This window comes from Opisthorchis viverrini (genome assembly GCF_000715545.1).
Source record: "Opisthorchis viverrini unplaced genomic scaffold opera_v5_1, whole genome shotgun sequence".
Classification (NCBI taxonomy): Eukaryota; Metazoa; Platyhelminthes; class Trematoda; order Opisthorchiida; family Opisthorchiidae; genus Opisthorchis; species Opisthorchis viverrini.
The window spans coordinates 8,504,742-8,515,545 of NW_008751657.1; the positions used below are offsets into that span (position 1 = coordinate 8,504,742).

Sequence of the window (10,804 nt, forward strand, 5' to 3'; positions counted from 1 at the left end):
AACCACGTGAAGGGTGGAAGAGAGCCAGGGGCGGTCGTGCAGCGTAGTGTGCACGCCATTACCAGCAAACTCAGCTGCGTTGGTCATTGTTGGCTTCCTGGATGGGGACCCCGAAACGGTCCACATTAATGGTTAGAGACATTGTTTGACATGGCCCAGTCACGCCCTAAATGGCGCTCATGCATCCAAACTATTGCCTTCAGTGCATAACTCCCTCCCCAATCCCCCCACTTGACAGCCCACTGACAACGCTGGATTTATGCACCAATTTATCAGCTCCCACCTGCAACGCGCAGCCACCTTCCCCTCCCCCACAAACCATCGGTGAACGAAACTGCGGCAGCTACAACCACTGTACGACGAGTACGCGGTTATTACAGCTGACAACGATGATGATGATGAAGGTATCACCTTGCCGTGCTTTGGTGTTCTCACCTAATGCATATTTGCAGGCATCCTCTGTCTCTCAGTTTGAAGAATTTACTCCTGACTGCAAGGTTAATAATTCGGAAAAAATAAACTGCACACAAATGGTGGTATTTCGCTTCCAAAGTTAATCACTATACCGTATCACTCAAAATTTTTGTGCTATTTCCGCATGTGAGTCAAGAATGAACGGACACCATACACAGCTCTTCTCATATTTGGACGCTACATATTACGATTATAAAACCTCGATTTTCTGATATCTAATGCACATAGTTGGTGTCCGACATCAAGAATTTAAGGACGCATTGAGCTCCAGGTTCAACTGATGTGTGTGTAGACACACGCTGCAAATCCATCGATTTCTTATGAACAGTAGTTCAGCTAACACAACCGTGCATCACTGGCATGACCCGGTGGTTCTGATGGAATATGCCAGTGGCTTAGATCAATGATCAAGCTGGCCGTGAATTTCAGCTGAGTAGAAAGGCAAAAACGATCTCATTGTTACTAATGTTTATAGACACACCGCTTTCCTCACGTTAACAGAAATATACCCCACCGGGAAGAGCCTATCGAGGAAGAAGAGATTTTTTGGAACGCCTGCGAGGACTCTTCAGGGAGAGCGGAAAGAGCTAAAATACTGGGTCATGGAAGATAAGAACAAGACTTGTTAGTCTTCAGAAATATGTTTTGAACCCAACGTTGAGCGGCATTCAAATGAATAATTTTTATAATATAAGTATTAAACAAACCCTACAGAATGTGTCCCAATAAGTTTAGGTTTTGCTTCAATTCAAACGGCTTGAGTTACTCGTTTTGCTGAATTCTACCTGTTGACTCCATCTGTGGTTTCGAGGTTGTTTCAGTTCCGTTTTTAAAGCGTCTACATTAGAATCTTCATCTGCCCACCCTCATTTGTCTTTGAAAGAGGGATGTCAAACAAAAACCTAAAATCAACTAGTCACAAACATTCAAAAGACACTATGAAATCAACGTCAGTCCTTTGGTTTGGCAGCTTAAAGCAAGATCACCTACATAATGCATAATGGAATCTAGTCGTTTCTCCGAGAATTATGTTTCAAGTAGGTAAGCGTTCGCCACATAATGGTGTGTCTTCCTCACAGTTGTGTGGCAAGTGAACTCCAGTACTTATCACTGCGGTACTGTTGTCGACAATGATTTGGTCTCCATATTGCTCGTTGAATCCAATCCAGAAGGTTATTCATAGTCTGGATGACAATCTTCAAATCGAGTTGCAAAAAAATGACGTTTAGAAGGTGGAACTTGAGTTAGGTATTGTCATTTGCAAAGTAGGGTGTAAGCCCGGATTTACAGAAACACGCTCATTTGTAAACAAACTGGTTTTGTGGGAGACTCACCTGGACCCCAGCTGAAACTCAGGTGCTTGAAAGCATCATAAACGGAGATTCCACTGGGTTCCAGGTGAGTCTCCCACAAAACAATATTTGTTTGAAAATGAAAGTATTTCGCTAATTTCGTGCCATTTCGGTTCAAGTGGAGCATAAGGTTGACGGAAACTCGAGGTCTACGCCTACCTGATGAGCTCCAATAAGGGCGACACCAGTCGTGGAACTGTCGAAAATTCTCAGCAAAATCATGAGTAGTGTACTCCGGATTTAGCTTTGCATTTTTGTAGGAAGTTTATAGGCTGTTGGCTTATTGGCTTGTGTCTCAAACTTATACCACCTAAATCTGCCATCCGGTCCTTAGAACAGGTGATCTTTTGCGGTATTGCTGCACAGATTGTGAGACTCAGGGATAAAACAATCCCCTTTCCAAAAAAATCATGGAATTGACGAAACGCACAACTAAGCTTACTGAAGACTTTCCGACAGTGCTATGAATAGTGTGTCCTAGTAGGAAAATATACCATGATGTCTCAATCATCATGCCAGCTGAAACATGAGGCAACCGTCGTACAGCACATTCAGGTGAAGAACAGCATAAACGGAAGGTTCGTCTGAGTCTCCCAGTTCAATTTTCAAATGAGTGTATTTCGCCAAAAGCGTGGACTGTTCTAGTAGGTCAGTGGCAACTTCTTCAGGGGAAGAAAATGTTGCGGATATCTGTTGAAAAGTTCTTCCTATAAACTATCTTGTAAAGCAAACTGTTTTTAGTAGTAGCAGTCTGTCTTCGGAAATTACTGTAATCGTATCAGTCGACTAACCCAAACGAGTCAACGGACATATACTCACTCTTGTCTTTTGGGACAGGTGGCCTCACATTAGCTCATCTCATAGTGGGTGCCGGCGGTGCATATAGCTGAGACGATATTTGAACGTGCTCATGTGATATAACCAGGGGGATAGAAATAGTAATGATCACAAGCCTTCTGACGTCACAACTGCTTAAACATGATAATGTGTGTATGAAAAATAACGACCTTCAAATCTGTTTTTAACCGGATCGGCGAACCCATTGGTTATCTGGTGGCTGATCTACACATACTCGTTTCACGATGCATGTTACATGTTTACTGAAATCCATCAATCTATTGGTGTGTGGGGCTGAATGATGTTTATGTAGACGGATAAGCTGGCGTTTATTTGTAGAAGTATAATGTTGCCGCAGGAAAAATACATTCGTACAAGCCACATTAGTTCCTATATTTCCAATAAAAAGGTAACATTGATTGTGCCTGTGTGCGAATAAGGAACTATACTTAAAACAGTGAGAATCGGCTGACACATGGACGTTAGCCATTTCAGTTGCAAAATTAGAGCCTCTCTGAATAGTGAGCGTCTCAGAGAAGCAAACGACAGTGATTTATTAGTCCAAAGCAGCTTGATTAATAGCGTAGTGTGCCCATACCTCACCGTAGGCCTTCTAAGTAATGAGATTTATAGTGAGCGCTCAGAGAAACAAACGACAGTGATTTATTAGTCCAAAGCAGCTTGATTAATAGCGTAGTGTGCCCATACCTCACCGTAGGCCTTCTAAGTAATGAGATTTCCGTAGGGGCAGCTTATTCGGATCGGTCACTTGACGAAAAAGTTGATTTGGCGGATCTTGACTTGTATTCCATATCTGGCATAGATCAAAGCGCCTCCATTCTTGTGACAGTCCCATAATCTACACACAGACACGTTTAAACCATGGATGATAGTGTGAAATCCAATCAACGCATCCACTGACCTGACATATCTGTCCTCACCTAGATTCCACCACAGCTTGATTGACAATGGGATATTCTATCATGACTTTGGAGGCTACTCGTTGGAGGGAAATCACTTTTAACTTCACCACCACCCAAACGGCCTTCTTAAGCTAGAAACCAATGTGCTCATCTCTAGTTTCCAATTCAACATGGAAAACTGGTACTCTGGAACTACGGTATACTCCTGTCATACGTGTCTTTCTTACAGTATAGCACCATTCCACAAGCCTCTACACACCTCTATTTGGGACTTCGCTGAATCCTATCTGAAACCCAAAAAGCCGTCCCCAGGCTTCGTCTGTCAAATGGGTCACGTGGGCGGAAAGACAGTTTCAGCATGGTCTGGCGTGCAGAAACCTAATTGCTGTGTTCCCTTTTCATTGCTTGAATTCTCCCGAACATACAGGTGCACGATCGCATCGAGCAATGACAGCAGTGAACATAGGTATACAATATTTTGGTGGCAGGTAGGTGAGATACAATCTATCCTTACACGGCACCATTATCTTTGAATAACTCCACTTAAATTCTTCCGCTTAACAGCAGCAGAAGCAACTCATTTCAAATGCTAGATCACAATGGTATTCCACCCAAAGTCATTTGAGTTGAATTATTCGCTTCAAATAATAAAAATAAACTTTTGCTATTTTGCTCGCAGCTGTAAGGTTGCATTCAACGTAGTGGCCCAAAAAAATCCGTACCCCGAAAGACGGAAAGACCTAGCCTCCACCTGATGACGAATTACAAAATATGCTTCGTCAACTTACCACTGGAATCAGAAACATCTAAACACTCTTTAGTTGAACATAACAGCGCTAACATAGATGACGACGTCGGTGAAAAGCTGAAAGATTCCGTGGAAAAAGAGTGCAAACAGCATAGAAAAAGTGATCCAATGTTCAGTATTTCAATAACAGTTCTGCTCACATAATTTTCCTGGCCAATACAAACACTTTTAAACGAGTTCTGTAAAAAAAACAGTTATCAAAACTGGCTTTTCTCTTCTCCCATCCCTCTGAACATTTTGATGATTTGTAAGTTTCTTTTTTCAGGCAAAACATTAGTGATCAGCAATGGGAATGAACTGGTGAGAGATCGATTTCGTCAAGCTGACGCTTCCGGGATTTTTTGACAAGTTTGGGATATGCCAGCGTAATGTCCCTAAATCCCTTCAAGCTGTCAAAGCACAAATGTGCCAGTATAATGCCAAGTGTGGAGTGCATCCCGTACCCATGTTAGCATGCGAAACGTCGTTTTTGCACCCACTTCACAGACAGGATTTAACAACAAATCCTATGTCGTCGCTCAGCGGTAACACCCCTTCGGTGCTCAGCTGCCATGCTACCCGAAATCAGCACGAGGTCTGAGATACTGCCAGGTTGCCCAGGCCTAGACAGAGGAAGTCGAGAGGCAGAGGTCGGGTTAGAAACAAGGATAAACCGGTCAGTAAATTCGACAAATCCTATTACACACAACAATCACATTTACGGCCATCTGCTGTCCAGATATTAGATCGACGATTTCACAAAGTGTTCGCTCAATCCGGTTGTATACAAACATCTGTCACCAGCTGTGTTAGCTATCCGTCTTTTGAAGTTTCTTGACTCGAGCGTCACAGCGTATGAAGAAGCCAGAAATCCGAAGGTTTGTTCGCACACACCCTAGATTTCGCAGACGATCGTTCTCATACCATCTGGTTTCGGAACCGCGACGCAATCCACAAGCATCCATTCGTAACAAGCATTTCTTTGACGAAACACCGGGCATGCAAGTGGGATAAACCTGTCTGTGGATATCTCATGTTCCTGTCGGCCGATCGTCCTTGTTCACATTTTGATAGGAAGCTGCCTGTTTCAACTTGTGTTACGCGCCTCTGTTGTTGGTTTGTTGTCATTTCCTGTCTCCCAAGCTGGTCCTCCATGCTTTCTTAGCCACTATTTCCTCCATTCCCAAACAGTGGTTTGACAGCTGTCGCTTCCGGCTTTAGATAAAGCTTTCATTGCATCGCTTCCCTCCTCTCACTGGGAGGATGTGTTTTATCGCTTGCGCTTCACTGCACCTTAGATAGATCATGAGCCATCAGATTCCATTATCCCACGCCACAGTGGTCAGGTAAATTCGAAAGATAGCATAAGCATCCTTGGTATATGATCGCAGAGGCGATTACGGGGAACGAGTCTTGATCACCAGAAGTGGGCAGTTTAGACCGAGACTACAGAAAATGAATGAGAAAGGTGCGGATGTTCCTCAAAAATCTGGACTGAAAGATTAAGTGGCCTCGATGTTTAATGTGTTGCAGGATAATCCTAATGCTTCTAGAGGGTGAAAATTCCCTTTGGGTGGAAGCAGTACGCACTGTTACACCTACGTCCATGTTGTCTTTTCCAAATTGAAATGTCCATGAGCTTTGCTCTCTTAGGCACCATGCTCAATAGCGTTATATGTTCGTGAATACTTTGGGGCAGCTATCATCAGTCACGAAAGACTGTAACCCGTTTCCTATTAGTACGGATACACAGTCTGTCCGAAACTGCTAGCAAAATACGCAATCGTAGGCTGTTAGCTTGTTACCAATCCATACTTTCTCCTAGAAATATATAGATAATAAGATATCCAATATTCTAATCGAGAAAATCGAATCATAAGGGAAAGGTTTGGTACTGGATGTTGTTTTGCTCTGAACAACTCATCCCAAGTGATTGCTACGACACAGAGGAATTTCACGGTCCGTAAGTTATCGCTGGATTTTGAGCATCGATTCTTGTAAATCTGGCAACTGCCGTTTTAGTGTGCCACAGTGTCAGCCCAAGGCGTCTTCCAGTTCTTCAAGCGAATCTCAACGTACCCAATGATCCCAGTGAACTTTTAGTAATCTACTCACCTAGAAGGTACCCTAACTTGAGTGACTGTTAGTCTACATGCCCGTCTTTTTGTCATTTTTATTTAGATGTCCTGGATGGAGCTGCAAGACCTCATGCTCATTGCAACGGCAAGCTCGGATATTGGTGTCGAAAATCAGGGTTATTATTTTTTGCCTACGATAAACGAAGTAGATGACGATCCCGGATATGCTGGATTTCCTACATTTCTGGCCCAAGCAATCTCACCCGCATCACCACCAACATTGGTGGGCAATACACTGCAACAACTACTCCATGTTCTGATTGAAGTTACGCAGCCACCCATTTTGTCACAAGACCACTTTCAAACAAGCCTTGATAAAGCATGTGAACTTCTTAGGCTCAGTGTTTGTCCTTCATCTGCTGAAAACATTCCCACCGGTGCGACTCTGAGCAACTTTTACCAATGATTTTCCTGTACACAACCCAAACAGCCGGAGCAATGATTGATATTTCTCTTGGACAGGCTATGGCTGTCCAAAGCATTGCAGTTTTTGTAATACATATTCAGATTTGTCTCGTGTTCAAACACTGAGGATGGGGGATAAAATGTCAGATCCGACAAATATGCATTGACTAGAAGCCAGTTCTCAGATGAGACCATTTTTGCCTAATTTGTCTTCCCAGAGGGAAGTGAATGAACCTGCATATTCTGGGTAATGATTTTATGGCATCGTTTTTCAGGGGGTAATTGGAAGCGATGTAGAATCCATGGAAAGAAATCTGGAAAGAGGGGCAGTGAGGTTGATTCGTGCACTACTCTGCAGGCATATTCCATCTATCAAGGTCTTTTTGAAGCGCGTACAATCTAGATACGGTGCAGGATGCTATCTACGGGTATATTTGTTTATTACAACACATCAGATGTTTGAACAAACCGCATAGTTTTACATTTTCGGTGGGCCTATGTTGAGTACTTGGATTGTCCATTTACAAATCCGGAGTACCTGGGACGATATATCATTGGTCGGAGTGCTGGATACCTTATTCGTGGTGCCAATAGGTAGTCCTCTCATCCGTCTAGGTGAGCCAACAGCTCAGTAATTCTAGCCGGGCGGACTACCCCGTTTGGCTGCAACGTACTGGTTTTATTCGATAAGGAATAACATGATTCATCCGTTGCTGCTGCGCTAGTTCGAACCAATACACATGAGGTGCTCGTGTGCAAGGACCGTGGAAAAAGGGGCCAAACGAAAGTTGGTTTGGTAGTTCACCGTCAAATTTACCTCCATGAAGATGTTTGATTGAACACGGTAGTCAACTTGGCCTATGTTGTCCCCGCCGGCCTCCAAAGTACATCGATCTGAGTCAACACTGGTGATACATTCACCTCACTAGCATAATTCCGATAGGCCTGATTGAGTAAAGACTTTGGATATCTACTGATCTCATCAAGAGTCAGTAGCTTTCACGCCTTGCCAACATGCTACATCTGTCTTGCGATGGGAAAACCGCGACGTTCGTGAGACCGGGACAATATTTTCATGGTTAGTCGGTTGTCAGTGCCTAACTGACAAGCGCGACTGGACAAATCATCACCTAGTGGCTCAGACCAAATCACCGCTCAAACAGCTCCATTCTTGTCCGACTGTGACGCCCATGTCACCTGATTCAGCAACTGTCAGACCTATTGAGGCGTTTACAAAATCTTTATCCCTAGTTTGATACATCTCACAAGCCTATTAGAACGTTGTAGCATTTTTCCATCATTCAGAGGTTCTTTGCTGTGAAGGAGTGAGACAAAGAGATCCACTGTTCCATCATGGCGATGGATGATGTTGTTGGAACGTCCATCCCGCGAATGGACTACCAATTCCATAACACTTTAATGGATGCTTTTGCACTCGCTATCGAATGAATACTGTGTACAGAAGGTCAGCCATGTCTTAAAAAAGGTTGCAGCTGACGCGTTTGAGTTGTAAAGAGCCGTTATGGATCTTAACACCCGAAAGACTAAATAAATGATAATTTGTAGGAACAGGGAACATCAGCGACCGTGTCTTTCCAAGGAACTAATTGCTCGTCTTGGTCCAAACAAACAAACACACTTAGTTGGCCGTCCCATTCACCTTCAAGTGCATAGTAGTTTGCTACCACTGACAGCAGCTACTGAATCCGGTCAATGAGCTGGCGGATGTTCCGTTCGAGGGGCATCAAGGAATGGTCACGAAAACTTACCTAATACCGAGGCTGTGTTACCTCATGCTCGGCCAAACCCACTGCAACACGTTCAAATCAATGGATATTTACATCAGCCAGTCTATTCGTGGCTCGCTGGGTGCACAGAATGACACCTTAACCAGATGCACTCACGCTGGTAAACAACATAGTAGACCCAACATCCCAACTCTGAGTACGCATGGGAAATCCTGTTGTCCACGCAGTGCCGAATACCACTCAATGTGTTTACTGATCCTGTATTTGGTAAGATTGTGCGGAACATCAGCCTTCCAATCCTGTTTCAAGGCACGTGTGTGAACATCGAGAGAAAAATGATGCTTGCTTGGGCTGGCAGTCTGTTGATGTTGGAGGCTTGCGATCGGTGGTCCTCTCGGCCCTTCCGAATCGATAGCATGTGTTTAGGACCCATGTTCCCTGAGTCGGTTACCCGCGATATTTACCTCTGGTGCAACCCGCTGATGATGACAGTTAGATACGTCCGGCTTGGTCATGATAACCAGATGGTCTCCTTTTGTATGTGGTCAGCCAGAGAGTTTGGTGCAGATTCTGCAATCCTCTCGAGTCACGAATGACGTTGAGTTTGCCGATGAGCAGTACAGTGAGTACAGATGGCAAACTGTGTATAATTTGGGTTCAAGTAGAACATAAGGTCAATTAAAACTCCAGAATTGTATCTACCTGATGAAATGGAAGGGCGAAACCCTAGATGGGCTGACAAAGAATCTTCAGCAGCCTTATGAGTAGTTTTCCTTCAAAAAAACATACTACAATATCCCGAATATCGTTTCAGTTGTGAACTGATACAACCTGTTTGCAGCACATCCAGTGTAGGGCTATCTTGACTGCAAACGTTGGGTATTGTTTGTCCTTTCCTTAGTTGCTGGTATTTCAATACCCGCTGACTGTGCATTTTTTAGCCGTGCCTCCAAACTACGCTATCGCAGCTAGATACAGGACAAGTAAGACTGCAGCTGCATTACAGAATAAAAACAACTGTAACTAAACCATATTCTTTATAGGCAATCTAAGTCTATCAAGCTTATCGCCATGAAACAACGAATGACTTGAATATGGGTCGACTGGCTCTATCGCCTTTGACAAGCTAAAAATGCCAACACTGTTCTGAGCTTCGAAGGTGGACATAATCTTGTTAGCATATACGAGGAATCGGACTTTACAATTTATTCTAGAGACAGACCAGTTCACTGCCTCAAAAAACCGTTGGTGCATTGGGTGTATCAAATTCAGTCTAGATGTTCCAAACGATGTGTGTGCCCAATTCACCCGGTTTACTCGGCATAAGGACGGTGGACCGACAGCGCAAATTCGGCGGCATGAGATGCTCATCAGTAGTCAGATTGAGGTAGGATAAATCAACATATCGACAGTTAGCCGTGGAAAATTTGAATCGCGTATACTTAAGGATAAATGTATCCCATTGATTTGCGGGCCAAACGTGATTCGGTATCACCAGACCCATAGGTGCAGAAAAATCTGCACCTTGGTATCACTTTGTGGGATATTTTTGCAACACAAAATTTGGGCACTGACGATCCCTGTGCTGCCGACGCACCTGTAATCGTCCGTTAAAGTTGACTAATTCATTTACTTTCAATTGCAAGGCCTCACTAGCATTATACCGCAAAAATTGAGTGGAGCAGTATCAACCATGATCAGGGTGACTGCGCCCAAAGTAGTGTGCATCCCATTGACATATATTTTCAACTCGGTGAGAGCGGCGGAGCGTACTCGAGAATTCAATCGAACCGTTGATATGGAATTCCATTACTCAAACACACCCGCCAAGATAATTTTGTGCCTCTGATCTCCTCGCCTGTTGATGATACGTAAGCACACCTGTCGACTCACTGGAACCTGAGGCGCATCGGGTACCCAATTCGCCATGTCAGGAGCTGGACATTCCTCAATACCATCCCGGAAAGTCATATTTTCATTGAAAAAAATCGGTGATGCGTGCGACCCAAACGCCTCACAATGTCGAGCTGGACATCAATACCATCCCGGAAAGTCATATTTTCATTGAAAAAAATCGGTGATGCGTGCGACCCAAACGCTTCACAATGTTCCTTCCTTCAGCACCTGAACTCAAACAGGC

At 43.9% G+C, this 10,804-nt stretch overlaps 2 protein-coding genes across 2 annotated transcripts in view; one reads left to right on the forward strand and one right to left on the reverse strand.

The window, feature by feature from the left end:
* The window catches only part of T265_00142 (hypothetical protein), a gene marked incomplete at both ends in the record, with an annotated part of 19,133 nt that extends 12,189 nt beyond the window's left edge, over nucleotides 1-6,944 (forward strand). The window contains one exon of the mRNA XM_009163799.1: nucleotides 6,555-6,944. Coding sequence (XP_009162063.1) covers nucleotides 6,555-6,917 — 363 coding nt within the window. The remainder of the gene's footprint in view (nucleotides 1-6,554) is intronic.
* T265_00143 (hypothetical protein) overlaps nucleotides 1-10,635 on the reverse strand; it is a gene marked incomplete at both ends in the record, with an annotated part of 71,414 nt that extends 60,779 nt beyond the window's left edge. The window contains one exon of the mRNA XM_009163800.1: nucleotides 10,488-10,635. Within this exon, the coding sequence (XP_009162064.1) occupies nucleotides 10,488-10,635 (148 nt within the window). The remainder of the gene's footprint in view (nucleotides 1-10,487) is intronic.
* Between the last annotated feature and the right edge of the window lie 169 nt (nucleotides 10,636-10,804).